This window comes from Enhydra lutris, unplaced genomic scaffold (genome assembly GCF_002288905.1).
Source record: "Enhydra lutris kenyoni isolate GAN:26980312 unplaced genomic scaffold, ASM228890v2 scaffoldscaffold92, whole genome shotgun sequence".
Classification (NCBI taxonomy): Eukaryota; Metazoa; Chordata; class Mammalia; order Carnivora; family Mustelidae; genus Enhydra; species Enhydra lutris.
In genome coordinates this window covers 1,952,641-1,973,688 of record NW_019154176.1, presented here as the reverse complement: position 1 = coordinate 1,973,688, position 21,048 = coordinate 1,952,641, and the positions used below count along the sequence as shown (strand labels likewise).

Sequence of the window (21,048 nt, the reverse complement as noted above, 5' to 3'; positions counted from 1 at the left end):
GATTTTATTTATTTGACAGACAGAGATCACAAGTAGGCAGAGAGGCAGGCAGAGAGAGAGGAGGAAGCAGGCTCCGCGCTGAGCAGAGAGCCCGATGCGGGGCTCGATCCCAGGACCCTGGGATCATGACCAGAGCCGAAGGCAGACGCCCTAACCCACTGAGCCACCCAGGCGCCCCAACAAATAAAATCTTAAAACAAAAAAAATATCCTGCCCTCTAGATGCCAGTAGCAAACCATAGACCCCCCCATTACCAAATGTGCCCTGGGGGACACATTGTTTGTTTGTTTTATTATTTTTTTTAAGATTTTATTTATTTGACAGACAGAGATCACAAGTAGGCAGAGAGGCAGACAGAGAGAGAGGAAGAAGCAGGCTCCCTGCTGAGCAGAGAGCCCGATGTGGGGCTCGATCCCAGGACCCCGGGATCATGACCTGAGCCGAAGGCAGAGGCTTTAACCTACTGAGCCACCCAGGCACCCCAGAAGAAGAATTTTTGATAGGAACATGGGCACCTGGCTGGCTCAGACTGGAGAGCATACAACTCTTCATCTTAGGGTTCTGAGTTCAAGCCCCACATTGGGTGTAGAACTTACAAAAAATAAATAAATGAGGCCTATTTTTTAAAAAAGACTTTATTTATTTATTTGACAGATAGTAAGAGAGAGCACAAGTAGGGGGAGCAGCAGGCAAAGGGAGAGGGAGAAGCAGGCTCTGACCAGGAACGAGCCCAATGCAGGGCTCCATCGTAGGACCCTGGGATCATGACCTGAGCCCAAGCAGCCACTTAACCCACTGAGCCACCCAGGCGCCCCAAAAAGGTCTATTTCAAATAAATAAATAAATAAATATTAAAAATTATATTTAGGGGAATTTACTTTTATTTTGTTAAAATTTTTTATTTTGGAGAATGCCTGTAAGCATTGGCCTTCGGTTAACGTCATGACCCAGCCTGGCATTGGGCTCCTCGGTCAGCGGGGAGCCTGCTTCTCCCTCAGCCTGCTGCTCCCCTTGCTCGTGCTCGCTCGCTCTCTCTCCCTCTGACAAGGAAATAATAAATCTTTAGCTATTCTTTGCTTTCTTCGGATGTAAATATCCACCAAAAAAAAAAAAATAAGCCATTTAAAATGAGCTATGCATTCACTGTGGGAAAATGGTGAACAGTTACGGCGGGACTGTTAGAACCGCACCTTGGAGAACAAATAGTTGGTAGTGAGGCTGTGAATGGAAGATGGGAATCTGGAAAATTCGGCAGGCTAAGATAATAAGTTCAGGCACTTAACTCCCAGTGGTAAGGAGGGCTCGGCTAGCAAAACAGCGTTGTGGATTTCAGACCCTGCTTCGCAAACATATGGAACACTCAGGGGGAAACGGGCCCCGGGCGGGGACAAAGGCAGGCCTGGGGACCCCACAGACCACAGCGCCTCCCACGCACAAATGAAAACGAGTGACGACGGTCCCCTGACGACCCTCCCCGCGGTCACCGCACAAACCGAGGAGACGCAGCTGCGGACACAGAGCGGCCCTGACGACCCGGGGCTGAAGTCGGGGTGCGCAGGAACGGGGGGGTCCCCGCTGCCCGCCCAGCAGGCACGCCGCGCGACGGAGCGGATCCAGGTCGGAGCGGCGCCACCGAGGATCCCGCAGACTCCGGATATGGCCGCGGGGAGATCACTCCGGCCAGCGCGGGACCGCTCCAGCGGCTAGTGACACGCTCTACCCCGTTCCCCAGACACGGGCGCACTCTCCCTTTGTACGTTTCCTGCGTTACCCAATGATCTCCCTCCGAGGCCCGAGTCCGGCGGACGTACGAATCACAGCGGACAGAAACAAAGCCAAGGCAATGTGACCCCCTAGGAGCAGGTGACCGGGGATACCGAGAGAGGCTGAAAAGAGCAGCAACGCCCCACCCGCCGACCAGCCCACGCCCCTGATTGGACAGTTCACAAGGCCTCGCCCCCACACGCCTGAGTGACAGCAGGGCCGGGGGTTTCGTGTCTGAGCGTTAAGCCGGCAAAAGACGTACTTTCTAGAAACACGTGCGTGGTAACAGACGGTTGCCACTCCACTCCTAGAAGTCTGACCCTTCTTTGCAAACACGGACACTTAAAGTCACTTCTCTAGGCGCAATAATTGGGCTACCTCTGAAACCCTGCACCATAGCGTTCATGGGGTTGAAACTAGCAGGAAATTTAAAGCTTGTCTTTGGGACACTTTTAGACCTTATCAGCCACTGTCTCTTCAGACCTCGGGAAAATCCACCAGCTATCTCTGCAGAAGCCTGGGCTCAAGGTAAACCAACACAGTTCCAGCCTATGAATAGGCCAGGCCCTACATTCCTTACCCACTAACTAAGCCCAAGACCCCATCCAGTTTATACGGGCTCTCAGAGCACCGCCAAACCACCTCCCCTTCGTCCTAAGAGCTAGACCTCAGGAGTGGAATTTGGCCTCTTCCTGGTGTTGTCTCCACCTTTACGTCAGTGCGCATGCTCCGTCTTTCCTCATGCATAATCTTGTATTTCTCCTCCCTTTTCATTGAAATGTATGTTATCACACCTCTTCAGGGAGGTGAATTAGAGGTTTTTCTTCATGTCTCTCCGTTTGGCTGCGAATCAATTAATTTTTCCTTGCCGAAAACCTGTTGTCTCAGCAATTAGCTTTGGTGTGCACCTTGCAGACACACTTGGGTTTGGTCACAGCTCCATTTGATCTTTGATTCTTGACAACTGGACTCTGTCATGATTTTCCCCAAAAAGCACACATCCGTACCAGGGATGCAAGAGGCGGACATCCTTCCAGAACTTCAGAGTCAAAAAAACAACGCTGGAACCAAAAGCAACCAGCATTTCAGAAGAAAAGTCACTTCTGGGCATTTAGAATGGTTACATTTAGAAAGTGTTTCTGACATGAAAATGCAGATACCATGTGGGGACTCTATCTCACCGGCGATCCAATTACTCCCCATGGTCGGGATTCATCCCTTTCTTGTGACTACATGAGTTAATCCCATCTATAAGGAAACCTACCAGAAAACTGCATTTCATCAAAATAACAATCCCGCTGATGGGTGAGTCTAGGATACTAGAGAGTAGCCTTCATTCTGACAATGATGGAATCACTCTGGGACAGATCGCTGCCTCTCAATTCTCCAAGGACATGGTCACTTTTTTGTTTGTTTGTTTAAAGATTTTATTTGTCAGAGACAGAGGGAGAGAGAGCGAGCGAGCACCGGCAGACAGAGAGGCAGGCAGAGGCAGAGGGAGAAGCAGGCTCCCCGCCAAGCAAGGAGCCCAATGTGGGACTCGATCCCAGGACCCTGGGATCATGACCTGAGCCGAAGGCAGCCGCTCAACCAACTAAGCCACCCAGGCGTCCCAACATGGTCACTGTTAAGATCATCTGAGTCAAACCAGGCCACCTACATCCCCCTAGACTGTGGCAGTGTCCCCACCCTGCACAGGGACTGAGAAGCCTCCCTGGAGCCACCTAGCAGGTGGCAACTGTGGGGCAGAGCTAAGGAACCGTAACTGATCTCAGTGAAAAGGGACAAGAAGGGCCGGTTTTCAACCAGAGATTCTCACATAAAGGGGACCCTGCAGGCAGTCGCATCCTCAGTCACCCACACAACAGAAGAGCTCTGTGGAAATGCAGCTTCAAGAATCAGGAGGTGGGGGGTGGGGTGGGAGGAGGTGGGGGGTGCCTGGATGGCTCAGCCATTAAGCATCTGTCTTTGGCTCAGGTCATGATCCCAGAGACTTGGGATTGAGCTCCACTTTGGGCTCCCCCTTGCTTGTGTTCCATCTCTCTCTGAGTCTGTCAACTAAATAAATAAATCTTAAAAAAAAAAAAAAAAAAAAGAATCAGGAGATGGAGAAGATACTTCCATTTCAGTATCTGTTTTTCATCGTCCCTTTCAGAATTATCTGGAAAACAATAGTTTGGGAGCAGGTTCCCCAGAAATGACTGATTTCCTAAAGTGAGAAACACCTCGGGTTTGTTTGTTTTATCTCCTAACTCCTCATCTCCAGCTCATATAAAACATACAAAGAATGTGCATCCACCAGAGAAGATAAGTAAGTCTGAGTCCCCTCTCTCACACCATTGAGCTTCAGGAAGATGGTGCTGAAAAGGCTACATTTCATTTCTGCATTTTCCTGCCCTACTTTCATTTATACCTGTGGGAACTGTGCAGTTCCAGTAGCGGCCCCATCTGGACAGAAAATGCTTATGTGCTTCCTGCACAAATAGTCATGAGTTGTTGTTCTTGGAGTGCCTGTGTGGCTCAGTTGGTTAAGCATCCGACTCCTGAATTTGGCTCAGGTCTTGATATTGCGGTTGTGAGTTCGAGCCCCATGCTGGGCTCCTTGCTTGGTGTGGAGCCTACTTAAAAACAAAAAATATATATAATGAATTATTCTGCTCAGGTCACAAGAGAGACAGTCTGGTCCTGTCCTGAGGTCACACCACGGTGCTCTCAAAGGCTCTTTTATCTAGTATGATTGGCGTACTAGACACGTTATATCTTGAGGTTGTGTTTGGTATGAGCACGTGGTGGTTGTTGACCTCTAATCATGGCAACATAAGGGCCAGAATGTACTCAAGAGTGTTGGCATATCCATCTGCACATCCATCCATCTGAGGAAAGCCTGTGAAAACTCGAGACCCATTCTAGTTCTTTATACATATGGTCTTTTTCCCATGACGTTGAACTATGCCCCTAATGGAATGAGTTACCCACAGTTCAAGAAGTTGCTCTCAGGTCTGAACGAAAGACAAGGTAGCAAATGATCCTCTTGTCGTGGAAAGGCTGAACTATCTTTAAATGGAAGATCAAGATACAGGTTTGTGTTTTGGGGTGTGTGGCTCAGTTGGTTGCTTAGCTGAAATGTAGCCCACTTGATTTCATGTCAGGTCATGATCTCAGGGTCCTGGGATCAAGCCCTGGGTGGGGCTCTGAGCTCAAAGGGGAGTTGGCTTGAGGATTCTCTCTCCCTCCCACCTGCCCCTCCACCTCCCACCTCTTTTTTAAAAAAATATTTTATTTTTTGGTCAGAGAGACAAACAGAGAGAAAGAGAACATAAGCAGGGGTGAATAGCAGAGGGAGAGGGAGGAAACAGACTCCCCACTGAGCAGGAAGCAGGGACCCTGATGCAGGGCTCCATCCAGGACCCTGGGATCATGACCTGAGCCAAAGTCAGCCACTTAACCAGCAGGCGCCCCTCTCTAAAATAAATAAATAAATCCTTAAAAAAAATAGGCATTTGAATTTTTTTTTAAAGATTTTATTTATTTAACAGAGAGAGACACAGCAAGAGAGGGAACACAAGCAGCGGGGAGTGGGAGAGGGAGAAGAAGCAGGCTTCCGGTTGAGCAGGCAGCCCAATGCGGGGCTCGATCCCTGGATCCCTGGATCCTGGGATCATGACTTGAGCCAAAGGCAAACGCTTAACAAGTGAGCCACCCAGGTGCGCCTGAATTTTTTTTAGTAAGTAGGCTCCCTACCCAACATGGGACTTGAGCTCACGACTTTGGGATCGAGAGTTGCATGCTCTAGTCAACCAGATGCCCCTAGGTTTGCATTTTTAAAAACTGTTTCTTCATGGTCTGATTGAAATACTGACATGGTGTTTGAGGTGGTAGTAGGAGGAAGAACCAACCAAATTGTTGTTGGTTTGGTTGAAGAACCAACCAAAAGATAGAAATTGTTCTATCTTATAGGGAAGGCACAAATTACCAAAAGCGAGCAATCACAGCAGGTACTTGTGAATGTTTCAAAGTATGGGAAGGTACCGCCCAAACAAGAAATCAAAATAGTCATCGCAGAATGTCATTAAAGCATCACCTCCCAGGAGTTTCACAGGCCAAGTGCATGCTTACCTGTCCAGGGACACTGACTCATCCGCAGTGTAAAATGTCACAGACACCACTGAGAGACGTTTTGCTTCCTAATCTTAAGTCTATAGAGACAACCAGGACAATGACAAGAGAATGGTAACAGGAATGCTCACACTAGTAATAGACACATTAGGGAGGCTTACTAAGTGTAAGACATGCCACTCACAGGTGGATCGGCTCATTACTCTTCATCTTCCCAGATTTCTTAGCAAGGAAGTACTACTAAGATCCCATTTGATGAGGGAAGAAAGGGAGACATAGGAGGGCAAGTGGCCAGTCTCACATCACAAAGGTCCTCAGTAGGGCTGCCCAGATTCAGCCCCAGACCAAGCTTTGCCACTGAACACACTTCACTCTGATGGGGAAATTGGGACAAATGCATTTATAATTGTTCTTATTCTCTTGAAAAGTGAGTTTCATCTTCAAGGAGGTTCATAAAAAGGACTTTAGGGGTGCCTGGGTGGCTCAGCAGATTAAAGCCTCTGCCTTTGGCTCAGGTCATGATCCCAGGGCCCTGGGATCGAGCCCTGAATCGGGCTCTCTGCTCAGCAGGGAGACTGCTTCCCCCCCCTCTCTCTGCCTGCCTCTCTGCCTACTTGTGATCTCTGTCTGTCAAATAAATAAATAAAATCTTAAAAAAAAAAAAGGACTTTAGGACAAATACTGGTTTTGAGATCCTTAAGATCAAAACTGAAATGGCTAAGAATTTCCAGAACGAACTAAAAGGCCGCATTCAAATTAAACAAGAATTAATAACATGGGACTAAATAAACTAAAAAGATGATTATAGTTTTGTGACTCCTGTTGAAAACATTGCTGATTCTGTTTCCTCTCCCCGTTAAGGAAACTTAATCTCTTAAGATATGACATACAGAAATGTGATAAGATATTCATTTGTAAACATATCACAGCATTTTACTTTTCTCTCTACCTGAACCCCCTGAAATTCAAAAGATGTCAGTAAGTATTCTTTCTTCCATGGCAATCATAGTCATTTGCATAAGTTCGATAAGAATCTGTTCTCCTTGTAACAGGACCCCATTGAAAACATCGGTTATGTTACCAAGGCTTTGACTGGAAAGTCATATTTGAGAGAGACATGCATAGACTCAGATATGACCAAACGGCTTTAAGGAACCAAGACTGACTTTATGAAATGTGGAGCCATTAAGGCCCTTGGAAATGTTGGCCTGATCCCTTGCTTACAGAGTGCCCAGCAGCCCCACCACGTGAGTAAAGAACGTCACCTTCTGGCAGGTGCAGGAAACTCAGGATAAATCGGGGACCTCAAAAGAGGAATTCGCCCAAATCTATAGGCATTGCAGGCCTGTCTGACGGCCAGGGCGTGGCTTGGCTTCTGGCCTGGAGAGGCCACTAAAAGTTCAACCTAGAGATTCCTTATAATAAAAGTTCCAGCAAAGCAGAAGCTAAAAGATCTGTATGATCACTCATTATTCTCGCTGAGCTTATGTAAATCATTACACTGTTAAAACGGGACTTGTTTTTCAAACAAATTAGTCTTATTTGGCTATATCTGGAAATGAGGGTTATTAGAAATTATGTTCATTTTTTTTAAGATTTTATTTATTTATTTGACAGACAGAGATCACAAGTAAGCAGAGAGGCAGGCAGAGAGAGGGAGGGAAGCAGGCTTCCTGCTGAGCAGAGAGCCCGATGCAGGGCTTGATCCCAGGACTCTTGAGATCATGACCTGAGCTGAAGGCAGAGGCTTAACCCACTGAGCCACCTAGGTGCCCTGAGAAATTATGTTTCAATAACACCTTTGTGGATGCTAAATTTTAGTTCTGATTGTGAGTATTTCCCCAAGTTAGACAACTTGAGGTAAACTTAAGAGAAATTACCACACTAGATCATGGATAGATGATCTCCTTGCTTGTCATTCTGTGGGAGTAAGAGGACCCTATGGGCATATGATTACTTTTTTTTTTTTTTTACTTAAGACTTTGTCAGAAACAGAGAGAGCACAAGCAGGGGGAGCGGCAGGCAGAGGTAGAATCAGGTTCCCCACAAGGAGAGCAGGCAAGGAGCCTGACGCAGGACTTGATCCCAGGATCCTGGGTTTTGAGCATCTGAGCCAAAGGCAGACACTGAACTGACTGAGCCACCTAGATGTCCCAGGCATAGGATTACCTGAACAACTGGGAAATGGGGTAGATTCCCCAAAACTGTATAACTCAGCCTAACCATGACCAATTCTATGTGGCTGGGATGACTAAATTGCTCTTTGAAAGCCGGAGTGTACCGCATGGAGATAACAGATAGCCCCACTTTCCTTATGATTAGATTGGATGATGCACTTGGGGATGCCCCTATCTCCTGAGATAAGTTTTCTCCCATTTCCCAATGATTCCTTGTAATTAGGATATTGTGAAGGCTGGCCCTCAAACAAAAAGGGCTTCTTGATGATTTCATCCCTCATAGTCTTTTATCCTAAAAGCCACTTTTGCTGACCTACAATAGCAAGCAAAGGCTTTAACCAAGCACACAACAGCCCTCCTCCTGGAGGGCTCTCTATCACATTTTCTAACCAGTCATACAATCAGCAATTTCTCCCAAGTAGACAGACATAAACACAGACATATGCGCCAAGAAGAACCACGTCTGTACCTTAATCTTCCCGGGGAACCACTGCTGATAATCCCAGGTGGGGCAGGACTTCCAGTGCTGCCGCCCACTGCTGACCTCCACACACAGAGTGTTTAACTCGTATTAGTGGGAAGAAAATGATCGAGGACGTTCTCACTCACTGAAGCCATTACCCTCTACAGACAAGATACACATCGCACCCCCAGCTTCCCTATCTTACTTAGCATTTCTTTTCCTTCCATGCCTTTCATCTTCTACCTAGGAAGCAAAGCTTTCTCATTTAACCAACTCACTTATCCCACGAAAACATAAGCACTAACATTACAAAGACCTTCTTGGGGGCCTGGGTGGCTCAGCTGACTGAAGGTCTTGACTCCTGATTTCCACTCACGTCATGACCACAGGGTCATGAGACCGAGCCCCATGCTGGGCTCCCCACAGTGGGGAGTCTGCTTCTCTCCCTCTGCCCCTCCCCTGGCTCACTCATGCTCTCTCTCCCGAAAATAAATAAATAAAATCTTTAAAAAGAAAAAAATCTTCATCTAATCTAATCTAAATAAAATCTATCTAATCTAAATAAAATATTTAAAGAGAAAAAAACCAAAAACTTCTTTCTTTCATGCCTATATATCCACATCCTAGAGTGCTTTGAATGTTTGTGCTCAGTTGGCTGTTTTTCAGTCCACACTGTCCGGCATATGAGGTACCTTGAAAATCAGTTCCAGGACCACAGTACCTAAGCAAGAAAGGCTTTATTGGGAAAGCGATCCTGACTTTGTCTCTTGCTTGGCTCATGTTCTTTGGCAATTTACCTAAACTTATACCTCAACTGGACCCATAAAAGAGGTAACAAAAGTCACACAGTTTGCTAAGAAATGCGTGATTAGAAATACATGTTTATTTTATGTGAGGTACTTTATGGAAAGCATCCAAGACACTGCATGAAATTATTTCAGTATCTAGAAAGCTAGAAAAACGAAATTGTTCCAGGGGGCTAGGAACTGACCTTTGTACTGCCTACAAGGCCCAGAAATACACTGAAGAGTATCACACATGTCCTTCATCAGACAAAGCTACTCTTTACCACCATTCATCAAGACAAATGCTATCTGTAACATGTCTCTATACATGATAAAAGAGAACATTCTAAAGACTAAAAATGACCAAAATTCCCCTCTTCTAATATAAATGGTGCTTCTTACAAATTAGGTTTAGCATCAACCCATTCCTTCTGTCTTCTAGATAAGAACTACTGTCATTTTCCAAGACAGAATTAATCTCACTTCCTGAGGGCATCTAATATTTTTAAAAAAGAAAAAAAATTTGCTTCTTTGAACAGCATTCATGTAACGCAAACAAAATCCAATTAAGTCTTTTTGAGTGCTGTCACTGTTACACCCCACAGTCTTTTATACTGTTGTCATTTTTTTTAAAGACTTTATTTATTTGACAGAGAGGAACAAAGGGAGAGAGGGAACACAAACAGGGGGAGTAGGAGAGGGAGAAGCAGGCTTCCCGTTGAACAAGGAGCCAGATGTGGGGCTGGATCCCAGGATCATGACCTGAGCCACCCAGGGGCACCTGGGTGGCCCAGTGGGTTAAGCCTCTGCCTTTGGCTCAGATCATGATCTCAGGATCCTGAGATTGAGCCCAGCATAGGGCTCTGTGCTCAGCGGGGAGCCTGCTTCCCCCTCCCCCTCTGCCTGCCTCTCAGCCTACTTGTGATCTCTTTTGCTCTGTCAAATAAATAAATAAAATCTTTAAAATAAAAAACAAAAAACTGAGCCACCCAGCACCCCCTCTGTTGTCACTCTTAAAGCTATAAATCACTGTATCACTCTCTTTGTATAGATATGATCCTGGTGGACTTTGGGAAGAGGGCACTGGAAAAAAATGAATTAAGTTTTGCTATTATGAATGAATGAGAAACCAGTCTCATGACAAAAATTAGCATAAAGAATAAAAACCAGGGGTTTTTAAATAAATAAAATAAATATTTAATTTATAAGTATTTAATTAAAATAAATAAATGTTTAAATAAATATTTATTTAAATAAAATAAAATAAATAAATAAAAACTGGGTGGCTCAGTCGGTTAAGAGTCTAACTTCAGCTCAGGTCATGATCCTGGGGTCCTGGGATGGAGCCCCACATCAGGCTCCCTGCTTGGCGGGGAGTCTGCTTCTCCCTCTCTCCCTTCCCCCTTCCTGTGATCTCTTTCTCTCAAATAAATAAATAAATCTTTAAAACAAAAAATAATTTAGAATCTCAGTGGGCATTATGGGGAACTTCTGTTCTCCCCAAAAATGTTTCTCTTGAAATTAAACATGGCTACAAAAAAATAAATTAAGAAGCCTATTTCATTAGTACCTTTGGGCTTCCGGAAGGTTATCAAGATTCTAAATTTTCCTCTTAGCAAAATACTTCTAAATGAACTTGAGGCAAACAATTGAAAAAAGTCAAAATGGCTTCTGAGATCTCTTTCTACCCCTTGCATATTCTCAGTGTGCTCAGGCTCCTGCTCTGGCACCATTTTCCTCCATTTAATCTGCGGAACATCCATTTCTTCCAATTCCCGACTCCCACTTCTCCTGAAGCTATTAAAACCCACAACTTTAAAGTTAAGCCTTGTGAAAATCCAAGTTTCTTATGTTCCCCAGACTAAAAATGAACTGCAAGCCATAGCTAAAATGTTTCCTAAAATGACTGAAGTCCCTGAGAAGTTTCCTGAAGAGTTTAACACAGTCATTCAACCTTACCAACCTGGTTTCCCAGACTGACATCAATCAGTCCACACGCTTCATGAGGGCCCGGCCAGACAATGGATGAAACAAGCCAGAAGAGAACCTCCTGAGAAGAATCTAGAGAAACAAACCCCCATCTTTTAGGAAAATGCTAGAACTCTCACTGGAAATCTCTGCTAGGCAAATACAGCAGCTTTTCCTAATCCTGTTGATTGAAACAACACTGAGGTTTGCACACAAAAATCAGATGAGCCTGGTCATGACCATCAGTCAATTCTAAATTCTCTTTTTATAAAAAAAAAAATTCCTGGTTGTGGGGCACCTGGGTGACTCAGTTGGTTGAGCATCTGACTTTTTCTTTAAGAGTTATTTTTTAGAGAGAGAAGGAGTTGGGGGGGAGGGGCAGAGGGAAAGGAAGAAGTAGACTCCCCTATGGAGCCGGAAGCCTGCTGCAGGGATCGATCCCAGGACCCTAGGATCCCAACCGGAGCCAAAGGCAGCCACTTAACCAACTGAGCCACCCAGGTGCCTCAGCATCTGGCTCCTAATTTAGGCTAAAGATTATCTCCTTCTGCCCCTCCCCCACAGAGATGCACAAACTTTCTAAAGAAGTGCTGATCTTTCTGTTGCATCCACCAGGGTAGCACTTAACTCTGTGTTTATCAACCAGGATCTTTCTCCTTTAAAGGACCAAGATGGAATGGGAAACTATGTCCACTCCAGATCTGACACATCCGCACCCTTGCTACATAGTCACCCACACGGAAGCCCATAAAATTCTCAATGGTCAAACTCCAGCAAATGAAGGCCCCTAAACAAAACCAAAAACCTTTCAGTTTCTGCAACTATTGCAAAGAGCCCAGTCACTGGAAAAAAAGACTGTTACAATACTAAGTGCTCCGAGTGCCCCCAGCCCACTAGTCCGTCTTTCCATGTGTTTCAAATTTCCAGAGACAGGGCTCTGAGAAGTTATCAAGGCTCTTCTCCATCATTTCTCCTAAGGGACTTGGAGAAACCACTCTCCAGATCCTGGGACAACAGAGCTACGCTCTCAGTACTCAAGCCTGCCGCTACAGTAGCCCCTGCCTCGGGGTCCTGTATGGTCCTAACAGTGTATCTAATAAACCTCAACAGGTTCATCTCTGAGAATTTGCTTTTTCTCCAGCCCTTTGAGAGATGCACACCCTTTTCTCCTGAGTTCCTTGCTCCCATTTGTATACTGAGCTGACTTCTTATGAAAGTATCACCTGGAATTTCTTTCTCCCACATGGGGAAATAATTCTAGAACTTGACTACAGTAATCAAAAATGACTGAACTGTCCAATTAAATGGCCTTTAAACACTTTCTATTTGCTCCCTCTCTGAAGACACCAGCTGGGTCTGGAGACGCTGATCACTTGGCCCTATAGGAAGGGCCACGGTTGTTTTTACGGGCACTGCTTCAAATAACCGGTAGAACCCACAGTCCACCTACCACCAAGATCCAGACAGATCCCTAGAAATCTCTCCCCAGTATTAATCAATACCCTATAAATAAAGAAGCCCTTCAAGGTATCAAGCCAAAACAATCACAGGGCCAGGGCCTCATGAAACCCTGCACTAGTTCCTGTAACAGTCCTAATTTATCTGTGCATAAAGCCAAAGGGTGAAGATGAGGGTTTGTATAGGACCTCCAAGCAATAACCCGTACCTCTCAGCCCCCCACTGCTCTAACTCCCTCATAGCCCTACCCACTGGAAGCTAATTTTTTTTAAGATTTTATTTATTTATTTGATAGAGATCAAAGCAGGCAGAGAGGCAGGTGGAGGGGGGGGGTAAGCTGGCTCCCTGCTGAGCAGATGCGGGGTTCGATCCCAGGACCCTGAGATCACGACCTGAGCTGAAGGCAGAGGCTTAAACAACTGAGCCACCCAGCTGCCCCTTGTGATCTCTGTCAAATAAATAAATAAAATCTTAAAAAAATAAAAAGCAAAATTAAAACTGTCCCATAGGCCCAAAATTTATTAGCTGTCACCCATTAGCCAGCTGCTCTGGCTATCATTCATGTTTCCCAGCATTCCAGATCCAGTTCCCTGCAGGCCAAAGGAAACCACCTGGCTGACAGCTCCAGCAAAAAAAAAAAAAAAAAAAGACACTCGATGAAATCAATAGCTAAACCTCTGTCATGTTCTGAAGGGATGGTCTCCCAAATGATAATCAGAAAAGAGAGACGCCCAACATGGAAATAAAAGGAAATAAAAGATATTAGATATTTAATAATTGTGGGTTTGATTAAAAGAACTCTGGTGTGAGCCAAATAACAACTCAGTCCTCCCAGAACTTCTATGATCTCCACTACTGGGGCACCTGGGTGGCTCAGTCCGCCAAGCATCTGAGGATTCCAGGATGAAGCCCTGCATTGGGGGGGGGGGGGGGGGGGGGGGGCTCCTGCTCAGGGGGGAGCCCACTTCTCCCCCTCCCTGCCGCCCTGCCTACTTGTGCTGTCAAAAAAGATCTTAAAATAAATCTCCACTGCTTACCACTACACATGCATTAAATTATTGGTCTACTAATGAAATGGTAACAATCATGGATGAATTTTGGTGGAGAAATATTAATAAGGCCACAGAAAGTGCCTACCTCGCTTATCCATACCATTCCATGTATAATGCAGGGAAACCGATCTCAACACTTTCCTGTAACAGGTAGGAATCTGCTTTGGGTACGGCTTGTATATGTTCTCACTGGTCTGAAGTTCTCCCCCGTAGAAAGGCCAATCCTTTCACTGTCACTACAATTCTGTTAGAGATGATTATCCCTACCTCGGGAACCCCTCTTGGAACTTTACAGCAATCAGGGAACGAATTGTCCCAGTCAGGTGCTTCCACAAGTCTGTGTGGGTTGTCTGGTTTTACAAAGGTCATGATGCTTATGGTCCTCAAACCTGAGGGAGAGTCGACCACACTATTAACTAACTATTAAGACTAAATAGGCAAAATCTGCAGAGACAAATCTGTAGAGACCTTCCAAAACACCTTGTGCTAACACTGCTGTTAGTCCTTCTAAATCTTAGATCCACCCTTTGGAACTCAGATTCTCACCCTTCGACACAGTCACAGGCCAGCCGATGCACTAGCCAGCCCCTGCCTCCTGTGACCCACGGTTAATAAAAAGAAATATACTTCAGGGCGCCTGGGTGGCTCAGTGGGTTAAGCCGCTGCCTTCGGCTCAGGTCATGATCCCAGGGTCCTAGGATCGAGTCCCGCATCGGGCTTGCTGCTCAGCAGGAAGCCTGCTTCCCTTCCTCTCTCTCTGCCTGCCTCTCTGCCTACTTGTGATCTCTCTCTGTCAAATAAATAAATAAAAATCTTTAAAAAAAAAAAAAAAGAAATATACTTCAATTGTGCAAAAGCTAATTGCTTCTATTACAAATAACCATGCTTTGGTAGAACAATCTTTTTACGCTGCGCTTCTGAGACTACCACCTTAAGCATTACACCTTACAACGTGGAGATTTTGTGTGTTGGAAAAGACAACTCCAGACTCTTCAACCTCATTGAGAAGGCCCTTTTCAGGAACTGTGAACCAACTCTTGGGTTGCCAAAACTTCACGGAACAGACTCTTGAATACTCATTATACATCTCAAAGGACCAAACCCTGACTGGACCCACACCCCCTCTGGTGAATGGAAGGTACAGAATTTCCCAGAATTGAAGGGGTCAACATCGGCCCAGAGAGCTTTCGCAAACGGTCCAGACTGAGCCAGTATACCTTTTTCTATCGCTCACGGTCTCTGAATTAGCAACCTTACTGGATATAACTAACAACAGTTTGAGGTAAGAACAATCTTTCAGGGGTGCCTGGGTGGTACATTTGATTGGGCGTCTGCCTTAGGCTCAGGTCATGATCCCAGAGTCCTGGGATCAAGCCCTGCATTGGACTCCCTGCTCAGAGGGGAGCCTGGTTCTCCCTCTCCTTCCCACTCTCTTCCCATCTCTGTCTCTTTCTCTCCCCCGCAACAAAAAGAAATAAAATCTTTAAAAAAAAAAAAAAAAAAGTCTCTTAGAAGTCTTTGAAGCTTTGTTGTTCTACAAAAATTTCATCAGCTATTGCCTCATGTTTCTACCTGTACTATACTCTATCCTCCCAAATGCAGGTGGTTAGTTACTTCCATGTGTTTCTGCAATATTCACTATTCTGCATTCATGGCTGCTTTAAGCGACTTCCAAGAGAGATACAGGACTCCAGGTGTGTAGTCACAGAGGGCACCTTCTTCCTCTAAGTTGGATCAGGTGTCAATCCTAGTTACTTTCAGATCTAGAGTCCTGGTTCGGAATCATCACACAATCCGGAATTGTCATGTTACTTCTGTTATTATTTAGTTGCCGGTCGAGATGCCTAACAACGTAACCAGGAGCGTCTGGGTGGCTCCGTCGGTTAAGCGTCTGCCTTCAGCTCAGGTCATAACCCAAGGGTCCTGGAATCGAGCCCCATGTTGGGCTCCCTGCTTAGCAGGGAGTCTGCTTGTCCTTCCTCTCCCTCTGCCCCTCCCGCTGCTCAGGATCTCTCTCTCTCTCAAATAAATAAATAAATAAAATCTTTAAAAACAAAACAATGTACCCAATAAGGGGATGCTGGCTCAACACTCCTGAGATGGTCTCCACCACTTCTGACCTTGAGAAGATACAGACTTTAGAGGGGAAATGCCTGAAAGTTCTCCCTCTGACAAATAAAATCATAAAAAAAAAAAAAAAAAAGATTTTATTTATCAGAGAGAGAATGCACACACAAGCAGAGGGAGCAGCAGACCCCCTGCTGAGCAAAGAGCCCAATAGAGACTTGATCCCCGGCCCCTGGGATCATGACCCGAGCCGAAGGCAGACACTTAACCAATAGAGCCACCCAGATGTCCCTGGGAAACCTGATTCTTAATCGGCAATGCTTTCAAAGAAAAACCTTGATCAAAAGAAGAAATGTAAAAAATAACATCAGGAAACCTGCTGGAAATGGGAGTCAGGAGTTCAGCAGTGGAAGTTCCCAGCCCTACCTCTCCTCCACAACTGCACCCTCAACAGAAGAGACGTACCTTGAAATACCATGTTAGCAACTACTTTGTGTCCCAGCAGGAGGAAGAAAGGGTCCCTCCTCTCCCCGCCACAGCCCAGCCAATGACAGTCTCGACTCAGCCAACGAGAAGCCACCATATTATTCTGAATGTCCCAGTTTATTCCAACCAATATTTTGTTTGTAACAGCCCCTTCCAAGTCCCCTTTCTTTTATAGATGAGCATTCCTCTTCGTTTTCCAGAATTGTCTATGGCATTGTGTAGCCTTCCTTGTCCTGAACTGCAATTCTCTGCTATTAAACCCTTTTTTGCTGGTAAAATAACTGGCAATTTATTTTTAAGGGTAACATGACAGTACTCAACAATCCTATTCATACAGGGGAAAAAAAAAAAGAAAAATTTATGTAAAAATTAAACCTACTTGCATGTTAAGAAATAGACTTCAGTTCATCCATGGATGAAACAGTCTTCAAAATGAAAAACACTAGCATTGTACTAAAGGGAAAAAACTACCCATTAAACTTAGAAACCACTGCTTAGTGAGAACCCACAGTATTTTCCCACCTCAATGTTTACTTGCAAAACTAAGTAGAAATCCACAAAACAGAGAATCACTTGAAGAATGAGCCACTGTAGTTTTTTCACAATACACGTAAATCAGACCATCAGGCTACATGTCTTAAGCTTATGCAGTAATGGGTCAACTTCTCTCAATAAAACTGGTGAATAAAGAAAAAGTCACAGAAGACAACTTATGTATAATGTTAGTAACATTTCTTTCATGTTGTGAGTCTGGGGGAGCATTTATTGTACAGTAATTTGCATCAGGCTTACCCGTATTACTTACACTGTTTCTTTACAATGCAGGTTTTCAAATGACTTTGAACATATCTTTTTTAATTAAAAAGCTTCCTTTATTTTTCATTTATAAGGTATTTATCCCTTGTATATTCTCGTGTGGTTTTTTAGGAAGAGGGGGCAAATAAATTTTCCTACAATGTTTACATTCAACAGAATTCTCCAATGAGTTCTTCCATGGCCTCCCATGGAAATGCATGGATGGCTTTCCCTGATTCTTTACGTTTATATGGTTTTTCCCCCGTGTGCACTCTGTTGTGTCCTCCATAAGACTGTGTGATCAATGAAAGCTTGCACAACTTTCCCTACATTGAGAGTTTCTCTCTGGTATGAATTCCATGTACATGAACATCATAGGGAGTAGAGTCTACCATATTGTTTCTCTTTGTAAGGTTCCTCTCCAGTGTGGGTTCTTTTGTGTATTCAGAAAGAACTAGAATGAAGAATTTTCCACATTCCTTACATTCACATTGCTACTCTCCATTATGAGTTCTTTCATGGTTTCGTAAAGAACTAGAGCGAGTGAAGGCTTTACTACAATGTTTACACTGATAGGGCTTCTCCCCGGTGTGAGTACGTTCATGGGTTCGCAATGAACTAGGACAATCGAAGGCTTTGCCACACTCCTTACACTTACAGGGTCCATCTCCTGTGTGCTTGATCATGTGCCTCTGAACGTTGGACAGAGTGATGAAGGCTTTCCCACACTGCTCACATTCATAGGGTTTCTCTCCACTGTGAGTTCTCTCATGCTTTTGCATAGAACTGAGATAAATGAAGGCTTTCCCACACTGCTTACATTCATAGGGTTTCTCCCCGCTATGAGTCCTTTCGTGCTTTTGCATAGAACTGAGGTAAGTGAAGGCTTTCCCACACTGCTTACATTCATAGGGTTTCTCCCCAGTATGACTTCTCTCATGTTTTTGAAGGGAACAGGGAAAGCTGAAGGCTTTACCACATTCCTTACATTCATGAGGTTTTTTCCTACTGTGACTTCTTTCATGGTTTTGAAGGGACATGGAGGAACTGAAGGCTTTGCCACATTCCTTACATTCATATGGCTTTTCTCCACTGTGTATCTTCTCATGACATCGAAAGTTAGTGGGACAATCAAAGACTTTTCCACACTCTTTACACTTGTAAGGTCCATCTCCGCTGTGCTTTATCACGTGTCTTTGAAATACAGGGAGAGGAGTCAAGCTATTCTCACAATCATTACATTCACAGGGCTCCTCTCCTGTGTGACTTCTTTCATGTTTTCGAAAATACTTCGGACAACTGAAGGACTTACCGCATATTTTACATTCATAGGATTTTTCCCCGCTGTGTCTCCTTTCATGATTTCGAAAGTAGATGGGACAACTGTAGGTCTTCCCACATATCTTACATTCATAGGGCTTCTCGCCCCTGTGTCTCTTTTCATGACTTCGAAAGGATCTGGGACAGCTGAAGCCTTTGCCACACTGCTTACATTCGTAGGGTTTCTCTCCAGTGTGAGTCTTTTCGTGTTTTCGGAAATAATTTGGACAACTGAAGGCTTTCCCACACTTCTTGCATTCATAGGGCTTTTCTCCCGTGTGAGTTCTCTCGTGGATCCGAATGTAACTGGCGTAACTGAAGGCTTTCCCACACTGCTTACATTCATACGGTTTCTCTCCGGTGTGAGTTCTTTCATGAATTCGACAGTAACTGAGACAACTGAGGGCTTTCCCACAATGCTTACATCTATAGGGCTGCTCTCCAGTGTGAGTTCGCTCGTGCTTTTGAAAGTTGTGGCGATACCGGAAAGCTTCTCCACACTGTTTGCATTCATAGGGTTTCTCTCCAGTGTGGATCCTTTCGTGCTTTCGGATGGATTGGCAATGCTTAAAGGCCTTCCCACAATGCTTGCATTTGTACGGTTTCTCTCCAGTGTGCGTCCTTACATGCACTCGAATGGACTGGCGATGCTTGAAGGCCTTCCCGCATTCCTTACATTTATAAGGCTTCTCTTCATATTCCTGATACTCATACAGTTTGTGGCCAGTGTGAGAGATCATGTGCCTGCTAAAGGATGAATGATGCCTGAAGACTTGTCCACAGAAACTGCATTTACGTAGCTTTATTCCAGCAGGACTTTTATTTATCTGCTTATGATTTGGATTCTGGCTGAAGGATTCTTCACATGGACTACCTTCTTTATTTTTACAGGGTCTCTCTACCACAGGCCTGCTGTAAAAATGAGAAGCATGTTATTAATGGCTTCTTCATAATTTCATATTTATTAAGTTATTTCAACATTTTTACCATTTTCCCCCCAAAAGTGTATTTTTTTGTGCTTTCTGATTGTCTGAAAGTTGAGTACATGTGGACCATTCTGCAAGGAACTGATCACAGCTATGATCAAAAATGATAACCATAAGTGGGGTTTCTGAATACTTTCTCCATGTTATTATTTTTCAAACATTGAACATCTGTCATATTAGAGAAAAAACATTTGATGAAAATATCCTAAAAATAAAAACTTGAAAATGATCTGATTTGCTTTGCTTCTTTTTTTTTAATATTATGACAAAGATTTTTCTCATGGGATAACTATTTTTTGTTCTTTTTTTTTTCCTTTTTTTTTTCTTTTTTTTTAAAGATTTTATTTAGTTATTTGACAGACAGAGATCACAAGTAGGCAGAGAGGCAGGCAGAGAGAGAGAGGAAGGGAAGCAGGCTCTCTGCTGAGCAGAGAGCCTGATGTGGGGCTCAATCCCAGGACCCTGAGACCATGACCTGAGCCAAAGGCAGAGGCTTAACCCACTGAGCCACCCAGGCGCCCCCCTTTTTTTTTTTTTACTTTAAGTAGGCTCCACACCCTACTTGGGGCTTGAAACTCACCACCCTGAGATTAAGAGTTGCACGCTCTAGGGACTAAGCCAGCCAGGAGCCCCCAAAGACACTGTTCTTTTTTTTTTTTTCTTTTTTAAAGATTTTATTTATTTATCCATGAGATCCACGAGAGACAGAGAGAGAGAGAGGCAGAGGGAGAAGCAGGCTCCCCAAGGAGCAGGGAGCCCAATGCGGGACTCGATCCCAGGACCCTGGGATCATGACCTGAGCCACAGGCAGCCGCTTAACCAGCTGAGCCACCCAGGTGCCCCCAGAGACAATGTTCTTATGTAAGTGGGACTCACCTTAGATTTGTCTGATGATGTTCGTACTGACTTTTACTGTCACGGTCTTCCCATTTTTCTCCTAAAATGCACACCAGGAAAAAAAATCACAAATTATAAAAGAATATTAAAGTTTTTAAGATTCTAGATCCATGATGAACAGTCACCATGGCTGATTTATTTACCAACATATTCCCCTTTCCACATTTCACCTCTTGAAACAGCCCGATGAACAACTCATACTGGTTCACTAATGGACTCGTAAGTAAGAATGTCGTCATGCTTACCTACTAAGGCCAGGTTCCTGAGGGTTTCTTGCATCACGTCTCTGTAGAGTTTCTTCTGGGATGGATTCAGAAGAGCCCACTCCTCCAGGCTGAAGTGCACAGTCACATCCTCAAAGGCCACTGAGTCCTGAAACATCCCACGAATGTGTACAGGAGGGTGGGGGAGACGGACGGCACTGGCAATCTCTACTCAGTTGGTAAGAAACTCACATGGGACTTTTGATTTCTCAACGTTTACTCTATGCCTGGGTCATCAGACCCGTCCTCTCTGGCCACACTCACTTCCTCATGAATGTAAGAGCATCACGAACACAGGACTTTATTGCTACATTTTTACTGTGATCACTTCCAGTCTCCATGTCTCTCTACCCTCAGGGAACAGAACCCCTTGGAGAAATGCTATGCAGATAAAAGAAACAGTTCCATCTTAAGACTATCAATTCTTTGTGAGAAAAACTTCCCATCTCCT

At 44.6% G+C, this 21,048-nt stretch overlaps 1 protein-coding gene across 3 annotated transcripts; it reads right to left on the bottom strand.

Moving 5' to 3' along the window:
- Window positions 1-17,598: 17,598 nt before the first annotated feature.
- LOC111162444 (zinc finger protein 709-like) lies at window positions 17,599-20,715 on the bottom strand. Of its 3 annotated transcripts, XM_022526873.1 has the most exons (5): window positions 20,580-20,715; window positions 20,314-20,374; window positions 18,935-19,363; window positions 18,606-18,850; window positions 17,599-18,185 (listed from the first exon to the last, which is right to left on the bottom strand). In XM_022526873.1, exons 1-5 carry the CDS (start codon window positions 20,713-20,715, stop codon window positions 17,626-17,628), a joined length of 1,431 nt encoding a protein of 476 aa, XP_022382581.1. In that variant the 3' UTR covers window positions 17,599-17,625. The 3 variants fall into 3 exon arrangements, with proteins under 3 accessions (XP_022382581.1, XP_022382578.1, XP_022382580.1); XM_022526870.1 differs by having other exon boundaries at window positions 17,599-19,363; XM_022526872.1 differs by having other exon boundaries at window positions 17,599-19,360.
- Window positions 20,716-21,048: the final 333 nt, after the last annotated feature.